The sequence below is a fragment of the Castanea sativa genome, chromosome 1, assembly GCF_040712315.1.
Source record: "Castanea sativa cultivar Marrone di Chiusa Pesio chromosome 1, ASM4071231v1".
Lineage (NCBI taxonomy): Eukaryota > Viridiplantae > Streptophyta > Magnoliopsida > Fagales > Fagaceae > Castanea > Castanea sativa.
The window spans coordinates 21600870-21622076 of NC_134013.1; the positions used below are offsets into that span (position 1 = coordinate 21600870).

Sequence of the window (21207 nt, forward strand, 5' to 3'; positions counted from 1 at the left end):
TAATATAGGAAATATTTATGAGATGGCCCAAAAAAATTTATGGGGCTTATATGAAAAATATTTGTGGAAGCCCAAGTTGGGTAATAATATGGGAAAATATTTGGGTAATATGTGAGAAGTATTTAAGAAATATTTGTGTGGGCTCAAAGTAATTTATGGACTTGTATGGGTATTTTAGTGAGTGAGCTAATGAGATTAATGCCCGAAAATTTGTATCTCAACAATAAGTAATAAGTTTATGCCTTAGCAATGAATCATGGCTACGGCAATATAACCTTATTTGTAAAACCTTGTTTAACACGAGAGAATAGATTTTTATTCCTATTTTAGTATCATCTTTTTCTTTTTTAAAACTAAGGTGCAAACATAGTTATTTTGACTAACAGTCTAAGCTATTGTTTCAATTTAAAAACAAAAAAATAACAGTATAAATGTTAAAAAACATGGGCGGTTAAATTATAGGATCTACTTAAGCACATGCCCCCTTAAGTCCCAATAAAAAATATGATTCAAAAATGCAGGACATTGTGAAAGTTCATCTATTGGCTCCTCTCCATGTTGGCTAAAAGTCTGTACATTGGTCCGATTCATTGTATCCTCCACTGCTTATTCATCAATACCCTAAAATCCATTATTAGAGTACTAGACAACACAAGTTGACTTAAGCAGTTAAGCCACTAGAAGAAAAAATTCATAGATATTACTAACACATTTCTCTCTCCCATGTTTCAAGTTGTTTGGAGACCATAATGAACAGCCCATGAGTCCTCCTGCTTAATTATTAACTCGTGGTTAGTTCTAAATTTAGAGAGAATCTTTGAAAGTTGGTAACTTTATATCCACTTTCCCTAGTCTAATTAAAACCATTTCTCAACTAATATTCTCTTCTCACTTACCATTCTTTTCATTTAACACTGAACAATTCTTCAGTGCCATAAAAGTCGTTCAACTTGTTTGAGCATTTATTTAACCACGTAAAACCTATGTGATAAGGCACTTATGATTATTACTTTGATTTCTTTATGTTACAAATAAACGATTGAAATTATTGTAGCAAAAGATTGATATAAAGGATGGGCTAAAGTTCAAAAAGCTCAATTATGATCGTTGAACAAACAAAACAATAAAGCGTCGTAGATAATACGGAACATTGAAAAAAGATTGAAGACTTAGCCAAAGAAAGTTAAAAATCGAAAGAAAATAAAGATAAAAAATTATTTTTAACTTTGCCTCAAACGCGCAAAGATGACACTTGATTTACCAACATTATGTGTAAAACAAGAAAAAAAAAAAAGATAATTATGTTTAGTTGTTTACAATTGGTGTCCCAACACCCACGCTACGAAAGGACCCTTTTGCGGCTGCTAGCGAGGAAATTAAACAAGGCTATTGATGAAAAGATCAAAAGAATCTTGTACTATGGTCTAAAAATTCAACTTGAATAATTAATCTCGGACTTTGAAAAATGTGAATCACGATTTTACTTTGTTCACGGCATATGATTTATAAACATTGGTGGGTCTTTCAGTCCTTATAGGGAGGCACTTGTGTTCCCTTGTTCTTGCTAAAGGGGAATAGCTTGGGTGCAACCCTGGTATCTATGGTCGCACTACCCACTAGACCTATTGACAATAAACCACCCTAGCTTCAGCTGACCACAAATTCCACGTGCGCCTTGCTCATGTATGCACTTTTTCTTCTTCTTCTTCTTATAAATGAACATTTATCTTTGGCTAATGCAATTAAAGTAAGGGATTTAAATATTTAAAGGTTAAGATTTAGATTTTGGTAAAAGAGATTGTAATTACGACTGCGTTTGGTTGGGTGTAAAATATTTTCCGAGTGTAAAATATTTTCAGGTGAAAATATTTTCGAGAAAGGAAAATAATTTCTAGTGTTTGGTTGCAATTTTAAAATTATATTGAAAAATAATTTAAAGTGTTTGGTAACATTCAAAAAATGCAAATTTTCCACTAATTTCTCACATTTTCTCAACTTTCAAACAAATTTTATATCAAAAAAATCTACCAACACCCACACAGCAACCACAAAAAAATCCACCACCACGCACACACCAGCACCACACAACACAAAAACCACCAAAACACCACCACCCACACCACCGCAACAACAACAACATCAAAATCAGAGATCAAAAGCCACCAAAACACCAAAAAAATCAGAGATCAAAAGCCACCAAAACACCACTACCCATGCCACCACAACAGCAACAAAAAAATCAGAGATCAAAGAGAGAAAGATTGAGAGATTGAGGGAAAAAGATCGGTAACGGCGGCCAGATTGAGGGAAAAATGATCGGTAACGGCAGCCAGATTGGTAATGACGGAGGTGGGTTTGGGCTTGGGATGGTGGTCTCGCGGCTCGATCTCGCCAACGCGAGCTCGCCAGTGTGGTAGCAATCTCGCGGCTCTATCTCACCGGCGTGAGCGAGTCTGGGCTTGTCGGCGAGTCTGGGCTTGGGGCTCGATCTCGCCGGAGCGAGCTCGTCGGCTCGTCGGCACTTCTCTCTCTTTCTCCTCTCTTCGTTCTCTGTCTCCCTCTCTTCGTGCTCTCTCTCTCTCTCTGTTTTCCGTGGAAAATGTGATTTGAAGGTAAAATAGGAACGGAATTGATTTTCCATTGTATAAGGGCTGTTTTACGGTCAAACTGTAAAATAATTTTAGTTGACCAAATTTTTTGTGCTCACCAAACACACGCAAATGGGGAAAATAATTTCTAAAATTGGTTTACCGTTAAACCAAACGCAGCCTACATGCTATAAAAGTTAGGTAAAAGTCTGTTAAAAGAGCTAGATAGACATTGGAAAAATTTAAGTTTGCAGTTGAGCGAAAACAGGATTCGCTTGAGCAATCAATAAAGCAAGACAAAAAGTGTGAAAAACTAAAGGTGTGTGGTTAAGCGAAATCAAGATTCACTTAAGTAATGAATAAAGTAAGATAAAATATTCGTAAAACACTCGTTTGACCGTCACTCAAGTAAGATGACCGAATTATTATTCTTAATTTTACTTGAATTATGATTCAAGTCAAAACTTTAATCTACCTATATATACTCTCTAGGCACAATTTTCAATACATGAAGGTTGTTGTAATAAAGAAGATCTAGAGTGCCTTCCTACTTGAGCCTAAGCAAAAAGATCATACTTGTATTTTTTTTTTTTGACCCTTAAGAGCAAAATTGATAGCCAAATTGCATTCAATAGTTACTTACCAATTAGTTCATTGGTGATATCTTTCAAGAATTCTTTGGAGTGTCAGAATTTTAAACATAGGAGGATTCTAGAATTCTGGGACCATTGCGATGGGAGGCAAACATGCCATTTTCTGAGGTTAAGGATTGATATCATGTGTAATATCTAGGGTTTTGCACCTAATGCAATTGTTATAAATGACTGAGATTTAAAGTTGTTTTTAAAGTTGTAAAACAACTTTAAATCTAATCCATTGAATATAAAAAATGAGAAAAAGTAAGATTAGTAAAAAAATTATTGTAGAAGTGAAGGGGTTAATTGCACGGTGTAATTGCGCACCAGATCTCAATCATATATAGAATAGTTCATTCACAAAGGAAGTTATATAGGTGGATGTCAGAGTTATGGGGCTACTGCAATAGGAGCAAACATGTCATTTCTGAGGTTGCATAGAAGTCTAGGACTACAAGTGTAGATTGTTGTAAGTTGTAACATTTTCTTCTATAGAGAATTTCCTATGGGATTGGGTATGTATTTCAACAGTTTTTTTTTTTTTCCTTTAAGGAGTTTTGCAAAGGCTTTGTACTTTGTCACCAAATCTTTACGTGCTCTTCCATTATTGTTATTACTCTTAGATTTGGTGATTTATAATTGTGGTTAATTAGCTGTTTGTTTGTGCTATTTATTTGGAATCAATAAAAATTAATCAATTAATTTATTGCTTAGTTATTTGGGTTCAAAATCAGAATTCTCAATTGCTATAAGAGCTTACGTACACTTAAGGAAAATTATGCTAAGTGTGATAGCCGACCCTTTTGTCATAAATAAAGTCCAGTCCCTTAGAGTACCCCCCCCCCCCCCCCCCCCTCAATTTGATAGAACAATTATACCTACTGAGAGGTTTGGAATCTTTGGATGAGAGTGTTCCTTATGTCTATAGATGAGACAGTATGTCAATAGAGAAAGCGGTGGACCAAACCACAAAGGAATGGTCTGAGGATCAATTAAATGAGTGTAATTGGAATACCATAGCATTGAATCTTACGTGTTAGAATGTCAAGGAAGCTTGGAACATCTTAGAGATAATTACTCATGAGGAGATAAACTATTAAAATTTAAAAAAAAAAAAAAAAAAAAAAGATCTTCAGATGCTGACCTCTAAGTTTGATGGAAATTAGAATGAAGGAAATACGAAACTTTTTATGAATTTAATTTATGCTGAATGACATAATAAACTACTCTAGTTTCCGTTCAGGAGAGAAAATCCCTAAGCAAAGAATTGTGAGATCTCCTTGAGTGGTTCCATCCTTAAAGTCATAGTCATGGAGTAAAGTAAGGATCTTGACTCAATGAAGATAAAAGAACCAGTAGGTTCACACTCCAAACCTATGAAAATATATAATATATAGAAGAAGCTAGGGACTCCTTTCATAAGGAATCTTTGGATGACGAGGATGTGACATTGATTGCCAAGAAATTTATAAAGTTCTTCAATTTAGAAAGGATGTGATTATTATTAGTATTATACGACAAGTTCCTTAATTTAGAAAGGTTGAACAGAAGAAAGCCCCCAGATACTTACTGTCTATACAAAATTTGGAATAACACATATATACTTAAAATGGTAATAACTTCCCATCTATGTAAAATTTGGAATATTTAACCTCTGTTTTTATATTTAACCGAAAGACTAATTAAAGAGACATACTTCAATGGTCCGCCATCACGGTGCCAGAAAACATCGGCTAGCAATCAATTGCGCCGTACTTTAAGAGTTTCTTATCCTCAAAGGCAAGCTTCTTTTCATAAGTTTTTTTAATGTGAACGGGTAGAAAAACTTTATTGAAATCTGTAAGATATTGTCCAAGTACTACGAAGTTACTTGGAACATGACTCCAGCAACTGCTGCTTCTTTTCATAAGTTGATACCATATATATATTTGGTTCTTGTGACACATTCACCGTTGTGACTGGACTTCGATGAGGACATTTCCATCCACGCTGTAGTTACCTTATTTTAAAGGTTTTCTGACATCAAATTCTTGCTTGGCAGTTGCTACTCAAAAACTGAGAAAACCTTCCGAACACAAATCTTGTATCTCACTTTATGTTCCAATTATAACTTGTATTCGTTTGACATTTCTTATAGAATTACTAAAGTTTTAAAATAAAATAAAAAATCGAACAGGTGGCATAACATGACTGTTGAAGTATAAAATAAACACAAAATGAGATTGAAGATTTTTATATATCTCTAAGATTTCATTTCAATGATTCATGAACTTAACTTTTGACATCAAATTCTTGGCACTCAACACCGAATACGAATATGAGTGAGCTAGCTATTATCAAGCATTTGAATAAACTGGATGCCACTGCCAGCTAAGGGGGACAATAATTTCAGATTTAGTATGTTCTTCTCTCTCAGTTATAGCTAGGTGGGTTCCACACTACACAAGGGGTTGAGCCAATCTGCACTTGATGATGTTACAGATCAGTGCATAACTGTGATATGTGGGTTCTGGGTTTAGCATGCTATGTCCCGACCATCACGTGCAATTGACAAGAGCCATCGTTTCCTTGCTCCAAACAATTGTACTAATTAACTCGAACCGTATAGCTGGAGCAGTGTATAGCTAGGCCTACACTTCCATATGGAGCTAACACAAACACAAACCTAACGTATAATCTGTTGTTGGCTTCTTTGTCTACGACATGATATTCCCCACTTTCTCTCTCACCCATTATTCTAGAACTAAACCCCGACATGAAAAGGATTTCTTATTACTAATATTATCTAAAAACAAAGAGTGCTTTGAAGTATCAAATTTATTATAAAAATAAACAAGATCAAAGGAATGTCTTAGTACCCAATATCATGGAGTTTCTTTCTTTCAATGATAAGAATTTTTGCATCATGATGTGGTTGACGGGGTTCTGCCGACAAATTGGACATGTTCTATAGTTGAGCTCATGTTACTATTGATACGAAGGCCACATTGTTGGACTAGGGGATTTTGTTAAATGTATCCTAATAAGTAATAATAATGAAACGTGTTATCATTAATCAGGAAAAATATTAATAAACGTGTTATGCACTTAGTTAAACTTTTTCCCCTTTATCTCAATTTGGCCCACTTATATGTTAAACTTTTTATTGGGTGCTTTTACATTAGGAAACGACTTAAGCACACTCAAGACGACTTGGGCATTGAGAGATTGAAAGAATAATAGTAAATTGTGATTTGAATAGGTCCAAGAGATTTCAAATCATTGGCTTTTAAGGACAAAAAATGAATATTTTTCATCTTATATTGAACTAAAAAGTTCAGGTGATAATGTTAATAGTGATTGTCCACCTCCGATTGATACTTTTAACATGTTGTTGAGACATGAATCAAAGAACAAAGTCATGTTGCAAGAGCTGCAATGCCGGCAATGCTAACTCCAAATATGATTAAGTCAGGGTTTTCTCTTTTTATAAGAATGAAAATACCCATCATTTTAATTTCATCATCAATTCACTAATCAAACATAAGTAATTTTATAGAAGTGTAAAATTGGCTCTTGTTTAAATTATCATATATAAGAATGAGTCTCTTTTCAGGTAGACTTGAAACTTACTCTTTATCTTACTCCTTATTCCAATTTACTTTTAACAAAACAATGTGAAAGATATAACACTCCCTAATGGTGACATTTTACTAAGAATGATACATTCTACTTCTAAAGAAATGAATATTCTAGAATCACCAATAACCAATAACAAAGAGAAGCAGGCTTAGGTTTCTCAGCAAAAAAAAAAAAAATAAAGGAAAAAAAGAGAAGGCTTATATAGGTTGGTGAGTGAGGGGGCAGAGAAGGTTAAAAGTTAAAAACTAAAAGAGAGAACCTGGGCTAGGTGGTCTTGGCACATTGGTGCACCCTTCACCCCATGTCTATATCATTGCTAGTCTTTTAGCCGACCCAACTTCCTTGCTGTCACCAACTTCCTATCTTCGAGAAGACAATGGTCATATTCATCCCTCTCTCTTTCTCTTACACGCGCACATATAAATACTTCACAATCACAATCAGGATCTGCATTCATCTTATAGCTTTCCTTTATATATTTTGGCTTTGAGTTTGACATTGTTTTCTCTGCTGCTATATCAAATGGAGCTCCAACTTGCCCTCGCACTTCCAGTTCACAATTCAGTAAAAGGGTTCGACCTAAATGATGGTGATATTGAATCAAAAGAACCCGTGGCCTCGCAACTATGGAGCTATGGTGGTTCTTTGGAAAGCAAAAAATGCCTTAAAAACAAACGTAGTTCTGAGGAGGCCTTTGGAAAGATGGGTGGAGGAGTGCCACAAACATTCCCCCTAATGGTTTGGAGTGGCCAGCCCAATGAGGAAGATGATCGGAAAGGACAAAACAGGAAAACTTCTTCCATTGTTAACAAGTAAGTTGAAGTTTATTGCATTAGAATTATACACGCACACGTGAAACTCTAAGCCTGCAAAATTTTTGAAATACATTCTTCATGGGTGAAAATTTGAAAGATAAGAGATATATTCAATTTAAATAGTTCAATGGCATAACATGCTCTTATTTATTAGTCGAATCAAGATTTGAATTCTCCTCTCCCATTACCGGAACTATTGAATTACAAATGAATGAATAAATAACCTAGCCTAGCTACTTAATGGCACCCAATAAATATAACCTATAGCCTAATTAGTTTGTTTCATCTACCAGATGATTTAGATTTAGAAAGGTCCAAATCTACAATATCAATTGACATCTGTTTCAAATAACAGGAATGAAGTGGAAGAAAATCATGCTGTGGGGTGGCCACCGATTAAATCATGGATGAAGAAACAGCTCCATCAGCAGCAGCAGCAGCAAGGTGGGCGGGTCAAGAATGATGGGGTGGCTGAGAGAAGTGGTGGACGAAACTCTTTGTATGTCAAGGTCAAGATGGAGGGGGTAGCAATAGCAAGAAAGATTGATCTAAGGCTCTTTCACTCTTATCAGGCACTTACCAACACCTTGATCAGCATGTTTGATAGAGGTAAGTGAGAGCACTTTAAAAGTCTCAAAACAAGGTATAGTGGGCGCTGGATTAGTGTCGTTCTGATTTGGGATTTGACCATGGTGCAGAACAAAAATTTGACAAAAATGGCGTAAGCTACACACTCACCTATCAAGACAAAGAAGGGGATTGGCTGCTTGCAGGAGACGTTCCTTGGCAGTACGTATTTTTCCACTCCTATTGTTTTCATTCAGGATTTAAATTCATCTTCCTATTCCTATGGTAACTATCTAATTACGAAAATAAAAAATATTTTTTTGTTCATTTACTTAAAATAGGTATAAATATAGTTATGTTTAAAAAATTCAAGTTTAGTTTTTTAGAATGCTTTTGGATTAACTTTTTGTTGATTTGCTAAGGTGGATAAATCATAAAAGTATAGTTATATTAAAAAAATATTTTAAAACTATAAATAAGCAAATTAACTAATAATTTTTTTTAAAAATCATCCAAACTTGAAATTATTAGTTTGCTCGTATTACTTTTAAAGAACCAATGCTACCACTAATTTTGTGTTTTTTTTTTTTTCATTTATTTATTAAAAAAATTGACAAGGTTCAACTGAATTAATAGATAAATAAATACCCACCGTATTAACACTAGATGTGAAAATGATGGTTTTGCAGAACCTTCATTGAGTCCGTGCAGCGTTTGGGGATAGTAAGGAATGGCGGATGAGCTAGATAATAACAATGTTTCTATCATGAGCTTGATTTTCATTATGTATTGGCTTAGCAAAAGCAAATGGAGTTCCTGTGATAAGTAAATGTAAAAACAATTATTAAGTGTTTAGTAGAGCTTAGGCTATCCAAAGAAGTAAAGCCAAGAGAAGAACAATTGTTTAATTACTAGCCAATTGTATTGTTTGTATTTCAAGTAATAGAAAGAAAACCAAGTGATATGGATTTTTTTTTTTTAAATTTTATTCTTAAGTTTCAACTATATTTTATAATCTAAAAAAGAATTAGAGTGAGTATGAGGTGTGGTGGGTAAAATTTAGTTCAACAAAATAAATTTCTTTATTGATAGGAACTGCATATAGAGCCCAATACTGGGAAAAATTATACACCCTTACAAGAGGAGTCCTCCCTCTTAGGAGTGAATAATTTCTCCAAAATGTAGCCTATAGAAGTATTTACAAGAGAAGGAATATCAAGATTCCCAATTGTCCGAGGTCAAAATCGAATGAAGTGCTCGCGATACTCTAATCTTACTGAATCAAAGTAATAGATTGAATACATTGACAATGCTCAATACCCAATGAGATGGGTTATTCTCCTTCTATTCTCTGTTCTCTCTATTATAAACTGCTTCTCTTTTTCTTTTTTCTTTTTGTTTTTTTTTCTCGGTCTGATCCCCAATCCATTTGTGATAGCTAGACGTATTTATAGGGATCCTTGGAGCCCTACTCCCCATAAATAAGGGACAGAATGGAGGCTTTGCTCTAATCCTTCTTGCCTTCCTTTGTCAGGCTAAAGGGGTTAGTAAGGGCTAACCCTATTTCCCTTAGAGCATCTACAGCAGTGGAGTTAAAAATTTAGCAATTTAGCTTCACCAAAAATTACTTTATCTATTTTACCTATACACATGTTGCAGCAGTGGATCTATTTTAGCTTTCAACACAATATAATAATATAAATATCACAATAAAATAATATATCTACTACAATAAAATAATACATCTCACTACAATAAAAACACCACAATAAAAAAGTAATGTGAACACAAAATAAAAAATTAATTTTTTATTTAGCTCTCATGAATAGTGCACATCTATCTATAGATGTGTACTGTAGCAATGAGCTAAAAAAATATAGATTTAGCTCCACTGTTGCATGTTTCTTTTTGGTGTTTTGGTGGAGCTAAAATAGTTATATAACTATTTAGCTCCACTGCTGCAAGTGCTCTTACTATATAGAGTGGTCATTCAACATTTATTACATGAAGTTGTTGGTAGATGGTAGCAATTAATGTGGAGGTTACCATTAGCTTCTTAGGGATGTTGACTAAGGACTAAACAGAGTGAAGATCACGAATACTTGCAATACTTCTTTAGGTAGGAACCAACCTTCCTTGCCGATTGATCCAATAATGCCTCATTAACATGAAGCTTAGATGATCACTTGATGTGTCAATTTTGCCCAATAATATGGTCAGACATTACAACTCCTTGATTTTTCAAAACGATGAGAGGCCTATGAGCTTGCCCAAATGGGCCCTCTTGGAGAGGTGATGAAAATGGGCCTACATTTTGCAACTAACCCCCAAGTCTCTGTCTTCCATAATGAGGAGTGGCACTTGTTCGAAAAGGAAGGCCTTTCATGCTCCATGGTTTAGGCTTTGATGTTATCCACTTATTTAAGATCATGATACTTTGTGATTCATAGGAGTAGCAATTGTTAGTCTCACATCCCGTCTAGATGTCATTTAGCGAGATAAGAGGTCGAACTAGTCAAATTTCTTCAATACATGTGCTACCATGGTGGCTCCCTTTCAGCTAGTTGATCTCCCAATTGTTAGTTTGAGATGATATTTCCAATAAAGTCCCCCTCACTTTCAGCGACCTACTTCCCGTATTCTACTTTTATGGCCTGTTTGGATGTTTAAAAAAGGAGGGGAAGTAGAGTAGAGGGAAGGGGAGTAATTCAATTACCTTGTTTGGGAGTTTTTTAAGGAAGGAGGGGGAGGGGTTTGAAGGGGTTTCAACTACCTCCAACCCCCTCATTTTCAATTCCCCCAAATTGGAGAGATTTGGAGGGAGAGTAGAGCACATAAAATTATTGATAAAGTAAATTACCTAATTTACCCTTATTATATTTATAAAATTACAATGTTAAAAACAAGGGGAAGGGCTAATTACTCCCTTCCCCCTTACTAATTATAAAAACATCCAAACAAGGTGGAGGGTAATCATTCTCCTCTACTCTCCTCCCCACTACTCCCCTCCCCTCTACTCTCCTCTACTCTCTTCCCTCTCTAAACTCCCAAACAGGCCATTAAGGCTCATTATTGCACCCAACCAAGGTCTTTTGTATCCTTGAGATTTTATTGTTATTTGTCAAATTCCATAATTCTTCTTTCTATTTTATTCTTAAGACTGCTTTAGGATTGGTAGGTTCTTCGAATTAGTAAACACAGGGGAGTTTGGCTAATTTTGGTGTTTCCAATGATGTCCACCTTCAACTTTTGATCAATGCTGATCTTTTGCAGACATAGGGAGATGAGGATATCACCCCCTTAGTTGTCTTTAAGGAAGGAGGGCTTATGATCCCACTTGATCCCCTGTTAGTTTCCTACCTTATATTCTTTAGGTTATGCCTCATTAAATTATGCCGAATTTTGGCGTAGTAATGGGTATGCCAAGCTGAATAAACTATTAGGAGTGAACCTAACGATTCATTATATTAATTGGATTTAATCTTATCAAATTTCAAGAAAAATCAGCTATTACCTAAGATCTCGTAGGTAGAATTGCAAGTGTTGAAAAAACATAGTTTGTATCGCATACAAAACATATGCAGCGGAAAATTAACGGATTTACTTCATTCGCAATTATTAACATGCACTATGTAAATTTCAGAATTCAAGAACAAGAGAGTGTACTTTGGTGCGGTGAAATTCAAAACCAAAGATTAGAAGTACTTGGGAACACTTTTAATCTTCACTCTAATTCCACTTAATGCCCAAGAAGTGTGGTCTCTCAATCATTTTTCAAGGGAGAATAATAGAGTGGCTTGCACTCACATACACACCGTTTTATTCAACACACTAGTGCATATTAAATTATGCATGTTTCTCTCCTTATATCTAACTGATTATCTAATTGGGCTAGCCTTATGGGTCATTCCAATTAGGCTTTTGTATATGGCTTGGAGTAGGACCAAAAGAGAACAAATAAGACTCTAGTTCCAATGGGCCTTGAGTTTTTTTTGTAAATTCTTGACAAATCCAAAGTTACTATTAATTATATTTTATATCACTATATAAATATAATTGTACTCTAGGCCTTATTAATAAATTATATTTCAAGACTTTATTATACATACAACCCCTTCATAAAATATTCTTAGTAATACAAAGTCATGAATGTAGACTGACAATTTGAAGATTACTACATCTTACTCCTTGAATGTCCGGTTTAATCCTTTAAATTTTTCATCATATATTTATGAAATCCAACTTCATAAATATATACTTTAGTAACTCCTTACTGAAGTGGTTAGGTCTAACACTCTAAATAACTAAACCCATTAAACTTATCTCAAGGGAATATTTTATATCTCCGTTAAGAGATTATGAATTCCATCTTGAGAATATATGTTCCATCAATACTAATGTGGCTATCCAACATACTGAGATTTTGATCGTGATTTTAGATCTCATTCCCGATATATCAAAGCAACCTACACTTCATGATCAAGTCCATTATTCTTTCACGATTAAGAGTTCATGTACATGGAAGTCGTGAGATTTATTATTCATTTGACAGTCATTAGAAGAATAATAAATCTTACAGCGGTCCACTTCAATATGTCTTAACTCTTAAAACATATCAACATATCAACATATCAACATATCAACTAGAAGTCTCCATTTTTATGATCAAGACAAATCATCTTAGTTGATATATTATAGTCTTTGCAAATGAAATGCCCAATTTCATCACCAACTACGAACTAAAATTCTGAGTTTATAAAGAACTTGTGATTTATATCTTTTGTGACTAAATCACATACTATGCATCTCATGGACTATATGATAATGTCAAAATATTTATGTTAACATTATTTTAGATAATAATAAAACAACTTTATTAATCACAACATAATGTCATACATAGTATCATACAATATGATTTAAGAGCACTAATCCTAATAGCAAGTTGGTGAGTGCATTTGTGGAACTCCAGGGAAGGGACTAGATAATGATCAACTATAGTGTCCAACATCTGGCACTTCGACTCAAACCCCTACCCAACCTCTAAAGGGATCCCATGTATTAGAATTCCTTGTCATCTTGTGCTTTTTTTTTATTCTATTAGGATGATTTAGTCAATTACAAACTTTTTATTCTCTTCTTTGTGTAAATTATGAATTTAAAAAACTGAATCAAGAGCTAATCAACATGAAGGATCTCAAGAACGTTCCTAACATGACATGCTTTGTAGAACGTTCCTAACGGTTCATTATATTAATTGGATTTAATCTTATCAAAATTCAAGAAAAATTAGCTATTACCTAAGATCTCGTAGGCAGGGTTGCAAGTTGGTGAGTGCATTTGTGGAACTCAGGGGAAGGGATTGGATAATGATCAGCTATAGTGTCCAACATCTAGTACTTCGACTCAAACCCTACCCAACCCCTAAAGGGATCCCATGTATTAGAATTCCTTGTCATCTTGTGCATTTTTTATTCTATTAGGATGATTTAGTCAATTATAAACTTTTTATTCTCTTCTTTGTGTAAATTATGAATTTAAAAAACTGAATCAAGAGCTAATCAACATGAAGGATCTCAAGAACGTTCCTAACATGACATGCTTTGTAGAATGAGAGGGGTCACATTAGGGCTGACCCCATAATTTTGAGTTATTCTCCTACTTGCAGTACTTATTTTAAAATCTGGTTGGGTATGAGATTCATGCAAGGCCTAAATCAATGTTCTTTTCTATAGTTCCCTCACATTTATAAGTCCATTGAAGGTTTGTTCTCATTGAACCTCACTGTAGAGAGGGAAAATTCCCGACCTATCACAAGCTGACACATCATACTACCAAATCCACAAAATACAACCAATTACAAGGCGCCACGTATTGCTGCTAGGTTTTGCCATCACTGTTCGGATTCCAATAGAAATTTGCCAAGTGTCATTGAAATAAAGGCATGAAACTGCATCAGCACGTGTAAGCGATGACACAAGCAGCCCTGCACGTGTAAGCAATGACACAAGCAGCCCTGCACGTGTAAGCGATGAAGTAAGCGGACCAATCAAGCTGTGACAAGTGTCACCAATCAGACTCCGCCACGTGTTGCTCACCTACAACTAAACTCCTATAAATAAAAGCCTTCCTAAGACATTTAGGAGGACACAGACAGAGAAGGAAGAAGATATCTTGAGTTCAGAAATCCAGAAGCTCTGCCGGAATCAAACCCCAAAGCCTTCAAGAATTTCAAGAACTCCAACCTCGAATACACACAACATTCGAAGCAAAATCATCCAAACTACTCGTCCAAATCTCAAAGTTCACTGGCATCAAGCTCAAAAGCCTCCAGAAACCTCAACAAACCATAAATCAATGAAGCTCTACGGAATCAAGCCTCTAAAGCACCGAAGAACTTCCACCACAAACCTTCAAACACGAAGAACACAAAGAACACATGAAGAACACGAAGAACAAAGAATTTCTAACAAGCTCATAGCCAGAGATTCATTGTAATTCTGTTTCAAAGATCTTCGATCCATTCCTCAGCCAAATTGAAGAATATCTTATGTTCAAATCAAAATCACATTACCACAATTCCAATCAATAAATCTTTCAAGGAGATCAAATCAGAGGATCACTCTTTTGTAATTACAGAGAATTGTACCACACATTTATCAATACAAATTCGTATTTGTGAAACTATTTTACTTGTTTGATTTATTTCGAACTAAGAAATTTAGTCGTCTACAAATTCTGGCACGCTCGGTGGGACCTCTCTGCCTCTCATCTCTTTCTCCTTCAAAAGATAAGAAATTCGATTTGCTGCTAGCTTCAATAGCTTCTAACAAGAATGCTCAAAAATCGGTGATGGATGCTTCCGTTGCGGATGATTATGTCGGCCTAATCACTCGTAGTCGATCCAAAGCTCTTGATCAATTTGCAACCCCAATCAACCAAAGAAAGCAAGCTTCATAATATCATCTCTCTAGACTTTCTTGCAAAAAGGAAAGCCACCGCTAAGGATTCATTTGTCTCGAAGGATTTTGAGATCAATGAAGAATCATCCTCAACAAAGACCTTTTCTATCAACTCTTCACCCGTGATGAGAAGCCTAAGGAACAAAATGCCTTTGACTCATCCTATCTCATCATTTTCTCCATCATATCTAGAGGTCATGCCAGTAATGATGACCAACACCGCTACTGTGGAAGAAAAGATGGCCGAAATGGAACAAAGGGTCACCCTTCTCACAAAAGCACTTGAAGATAAGGATGTCCAAATTGCAACCCTGATGAACAAACTGAAGTCCAAGATTCAGTGAATCAAATCCGTACCTTGAGCACCCTCCCGGCTTTACCTTGAAGGGAGAAAACGCTAAGGGTGATAAGGGAAAAAGAGGTGAAGGCATTTCTCAACAAGGACATTCCACCTCAATGGCTCGATATCTCGTCCAACAACCGCAGGACATGATAACAAACACCATACGAGCACAATATGGAGGTTCTTTCTACACATTCTCTCATATATTCAAAACCTTATACGAAGCGCATTGACAATATGAGAATGCCAAATGGGTATCAACCCCCAAGTTCTTGCAATTCGATGGCAAAGGAAACCCTAAGCAACACGTTGCGCACTTTGTAGAAACTCGCGTGAGAACGCAGTGGACTCAAGGAGGCCTCTTTGTAAAGCTTTGTTCGTTCTGCTTCCGAAAGGAAATGCCTTTGATTGGTATACAGATTTGGAACTCCGAGTCAATTGATAGTTCGGGATCAGCTTGGAAAGGGAGTTTCTTAACCGGTTTTACGCACGCGCCGTACGGTAAGCATGATGGAGCTTACCAATACTAAGAAAGGGAAAGACGAACCCGTTGTTGACTACATCGCCTAAGTGGCGTTCTTTGAGTTTAGATTGTAAGGATAGACCGTCTTCAAATATCCGTCGTAGAAATGTGCATCCAAGGCATGCATCGGGGACTTCGTACATCCTACTAGGGGTAAAGCCCCGAAAATACGAAGTAGTGGCAAGACGTGCGCAACACATGGACTTGAGTATCTCTTGCCATGAAAATCCGAAACCTCCCGTACCGAAGAAAAGAAAGAAAGGCGAGAAATAAGGAGAAATGACAGAATACAAAAAGTAATGTCAAACACTCCATGAATGTCAACTTGGCCCCGCCTACCAAAATTTCAACGGGAAATGTAAAGGCTAACGAGAAGAGGCCTGAGGGAGGCCAACGACGCGAGACGCGTCGCTCATCACTCAAGGAATGGGAGCAAAAGGTGTATCCTTTCCTTGACACTGATATACCCGAAATGCTAGAACAACTGCTCAACTTGAAATTAATTGAATTGCCAGAATGCAAACGACGGGAAGAAATAGGAAAGGTTGATGACCCGAACTATTGCAAGTATCATCGCATCATAAGTCATCCGATCCAAAAATGCTTTGTTCTTAAAGAACTCATCATGAAGCTAGCCAAGGAAAGGAAAATCGACTTACATGTTAATGATGTTGCTCAGTCAAACTTGGTAACATTTGCTTACGGGTCGCCTAGTTGCAAGTCTCCGACTACTAAGCAGAAGGCGAATACCACGTTCATCCGATTTGGTTCTTTGGAACCTGTTCAAGTTCAACTCTCACAAAAAGCATCTGATTATAACTCAAATGATGATAAAAAGTCAACAACGGATGAGGAAGAGGGTTGGACGTTGGTTACTCGTAAGAGATGGAAGAAGAGACGAGTATTCCCTCTTCATTTGATCACTCAAGAATCCAGAAGAGCACAAAACCAAATTCAGCCGCAGTCAAGAAGAAAGAATGATAAAAGAAAAGAAAGACTAAGAACGGAAATGTGTGATGATTCTGCACAAACCCAAAAATTTCGAAGTCTTGTCACATTGGAAGAATTTTTCCCCATAAAATTCTTTCAAAACAAGTCACGGAGGTCGTTCACACGGTCTCTCGTTGTGAGGTTGATGAAAAACAAAGGTGTTGACCATGGTAGTTCAAACGAGACTTTGTCGCCTTTAGAACAACTCAAATCTCGGTTGATAAAGTGGAACCCTCGCAATCCTCCACCTCACCGAAAGAAGGGATCATCCAAGCTCTTCGAAGAGCCAAAGATTTACACTCCTTGTACCAATACACTTCAACAAACACAGGAATGTTTCGCGTGCTCTCCAGACTTGACTTTCACTGACGAGGATCTATTGTTAGGCCCTAAGCCTCACAATCGTCCACTTTATGTCTCTGGTTATGCTCGTGAACAAAAGATTGATCGCATTCTCATTGATGGAGGTTCAGCTATTAATATACTACCAAAAATGACAATGAGACGACTTGGTCTTGCTATGGAGGAATTATCACACAGTCGCTTGGTCATACAAGGTTTTAACCAAGGAGGACAACGTGTCATCGGCATGATACACTTGGAGTTAATTATTGGAGAATTGACAAGCAATGTTTTGTTCCATGTCATTGATGCCAAGACAACCTACAACATGTTGTTAGGACGTCCATGGATCCATGGGAACGGAATAGTGCCGTCAACTTTGCACCAATGTTTCAAGTATCTTCAAGGTGGAATAAAGAAAGTAGATGCCGACTTGAAGCTTTTTTTTGAAACTGAAGCTCACTTTGCTGACGCGAAGTTTTATGTAGAAGATGATATCCCTAATGAAGTTCTCCCAGTTGAAGTCCCGTCCATGAAAAGCAAGCAAGGTGAAAAGAAGCATGTTAAATTCATCACTAGAAAGGATATTCCGTCCCCCGTCCCCAAAGGAAGATCCACGATGTGGGAATAACTAGTCTAGTGAGTCTACTAGCCATTCAGAGAGAGCAGATGAAAGTTCCACGCCTTCCAATAACCCTCCATTCCTCCGTTATGTACCATTGTCACGTCGCAAAAACGGACAATCACCATTTACGGAATGCCTTCAATCTACAATGGATAGGCGAAAACCTCCTACAAAGCTCACGATGAAGGATGTAGCCATATTGAAAGAAAATCACGTAATGCCTTTAACTTCATCCACAAATCCTTTGCCCTCAAAGCCACTAAATGGATTCGTGAAGTCTTCACAAAGTCTGACAGAGCATGGTGTTCTACCAAGTAAACGGACGAAAGAATGGTTTGACCCAAAAGCATATAGGCTATTAGCCAAAGCAGGCTATGATTTCTCAAAACAAAGCGGCCTAGGGAAGCTAATTCCAGAAGCTACCGGAGAAAAGATGCACGGTCTTAGTAAAACGCAAGGGAAAATGCGACTTGAAGGGCATGAAATTCCTATCCCAAAGACCGGGATAGGTTATACTCCAGAACCACCGACTCAAATATGGATCAATAAAAGAAGCAATGCTTCAAGTTCCCAATACATAACAGTAGAGGTTGATGAAAGTCCGAATCAAAGAAAAGATCACTCTTCATCACGCATCTTAGTATTCGATCGCATTAAGGCTTCGTCGTCACGAATTACAGTGTTCGACAGGTTGAATATGACTTGTTTAACGCAAAGTCGGGACACTTTTGCGTGTAGATCAGTCTTTAATCGATTGGGGGCAACAAAAAGGCCCATTGATACTTGCTCTGAAAGTTCAATAAACTTTGAGGACCAAAAGGAGGAGAAAGCTAATGATGAGATACGTAGTAGTATTCCTTCACGCATGAAGCGTAACTTTATCTTGATACGCACCGAAGGAGCTCTCAAAGTCAAAAGGCGAACGATTGTACACACAAGCCGCTACTCGTCCACAATGAGCAAAATGAAGAAGTATCATCCTCGTTTCACATTACAAGTAGAAGAAGATACACCGTCGATGATGAAGCCGCAAAGAATGAGGTCAATGAAGCTCCCTAGCCTTGGAAGATGGAGCATGCTACAGCTGGATGAACTTAAAGAGATCAATTTAGGAACCATCGAAGAACCTCGACCAACTTTCATCGTTGCCCTTCTCACTCCCCGCAAGAAGAAGGATACCTCCAGCTCCTCGGTAGAATATAAAGATGTGTTTGCTTGGACTTACAAAGAAATGCCTCGGGCTCAATCCAAGTATTGCTTTACACCATTTGGCAAAGAAGGCGTGCACCCAAGAAACAAGCTCAAAGACGCTTTCGGCCGGAGCTTATCCCTCAAATAGAAACTGAGGTCAATAAGTTAATTGAGGCGGGCTTCATTCGTGAAGTACAGTATCCGGAGTGGATCGCTAATATCGTCCCTGTCAAAAAGAAGAATGGACAAATCCGGGTGTGCGTTGACTTCCGTGATCTGAACAATGCATGTCCCAAGGATGATTTTTCGTTGCCTATCACTGAGATCATGGTTGACGCCACTACTGGTCATGAAGTCTTATCTTTCATGGATGGCTCTTCTGGTTACAACCAAATTCGAATGAATCCTAAGGATGAAGAGTTCACAGCTTTTCATACCCCTAAAGGTATTTACTGTTACAAAGTGATGCCTTTTGGATTAAAGAACGCTGGTGCCACTTATCAACGAGCCATGTAGAAGATCTTCGATAATGTACTTCATAAGTACGTGGAGTGTTATGTCGATGATCTGGTGGTTAAAACAAAAAGAAGGGAAGACCATCTGGTAGATTTGCGATCCGTGTTCAACCGCTTAAGAAAGTATCAGCTTAAAATGAACCCTCGCAAATGCGCTTTCGGCGTAACATCCGGGAAATTTCTTGGTTTCATTGTGAGGCACCGCGGTATTGAAGTTAACCAGTCCAAAATTGAAGCTATCCAGAAAATGCCAGAGCCCAAGAACCTGCGAGAATTTAGAGGCTTGCAAGGAAAACTAGCTTACATACGACGATTTATTTCAAACTTGGCAGGTCGATGTCAACCTTTCAATAGATTAATGAAGAAGGATGCACACTTTCAATGGGATGAGGCTTGTAGCAATGCTTTTGTACGCATCAAAAGATACTTGCTTAATCCTCCAGTTTTAGGTGCTCCTATCCCGGGAAAGCCTTTGGTGTTGTACATCGCGGCACAAGAAAGGTCTCTAGGTGCTCTTATGGCACAAGAAAATAAAGAAGGGAAAGAAAGAGCCCTTTATTATTTAAGTCGGACTCTCAATGGAGCTGAATTAAATTATTCTCCTATTGAAAAGATGTGCCTCGCTCTTTTCTTTGCCGTAGACAAACTGGAGCACTACATGCAAGCACATACGGTCCGTTTGATAGCAAAGGTGGACCCAATTAAATATGTCCTCTCCAGGCCAGTGGTTTCGGGTTGCATAGCTCGATGGGTAGTCTTGCTGCAACAATACGACCTTGCATATGTTCCGCAAAAAGCTATCAAATGACAAGTATTGGCAGATTTCTTAGCTAATCACCCAGTTCCATCTGATTGGGAGTTCTCTGATGATTTCCCAGACGAGGATGTGTTTTACATTGAAGTAATGCCACCATGGATGATGTTTTTCGATGGGGCTGCACGTCAAGAAGGAGCGGGGGCAAGTGTAGTGTTCGTTTCTCCATAACGACAAATACTTCTATATTCGTTCTCATTAAGCGAACTTTGCTCTAACAATGTAGCCGAATATCAAGCATTGATCATTGGTCTACAAATGGCCATCAAAATCGGCATATCGCAACTCAAGATCTTTGGGGATTCCAAATTAATTATCAACCAAGTCTTGGAGTAGTATGATGTCAAGAAAGAGGACCTTGTCCCTTATTGCAAATATGCGAAGAAATTGCTCGCAAATTTTGAGGCAAGTACATTGGAGCATATACCGAGGAAGGAGAATAGACAGGCTGATGCTTTAACTAATTTGGCTATCACCTTAGCATTATCCCAAGAAGAGACAGCCAAAGTTGCTGTTTTCCAAAGGTGGGTGGTGCCTTCCGTGATTGAAGAAGAAAAAGAAGAAAAGCAAGCCAACGTCATTTCTGTATGCCTTGTCGAAAAGGAAGATTGGCGACAAACAATCATTGAGTACCTTCAACATGGAAGACTCCCAGATGATGTACGCCACAAGACCG

At 37.1% G+C, this 21207-nt stretch overlaps 1 protein-coding gene across 1 annotated transcript; it reads left to right on the top strand.

Annotated features, from left to right (window-relative positions):
* Positions 1 to 7213: 7213 nt before the first annotated feature.
* On the top strand, positions 7214 to 9203 carry LOC142622632 (auxin-responsive protein IAA29). The gene is made up of 4 exons (XM_075796148.1): positions 7214 to 7656; positions 8015 to 8268; positions 8358 to 8448; positions 8916 to 9203. The coding sequence occupies exons 1-4, from the start codon at positions 7367 to 7369 to the stop codon at positions 8965 to 8967; spliced, it is 687 nt and encodes a 228-aa protein (XP_075652263.1). The 5' UTR covers positions 7214 to 7366; the 3' UTR covers positions 8968 to 9203.
* The last annotated feature ends 12004 nt before the right edge of the window (positions 9204 to 21207 follow it).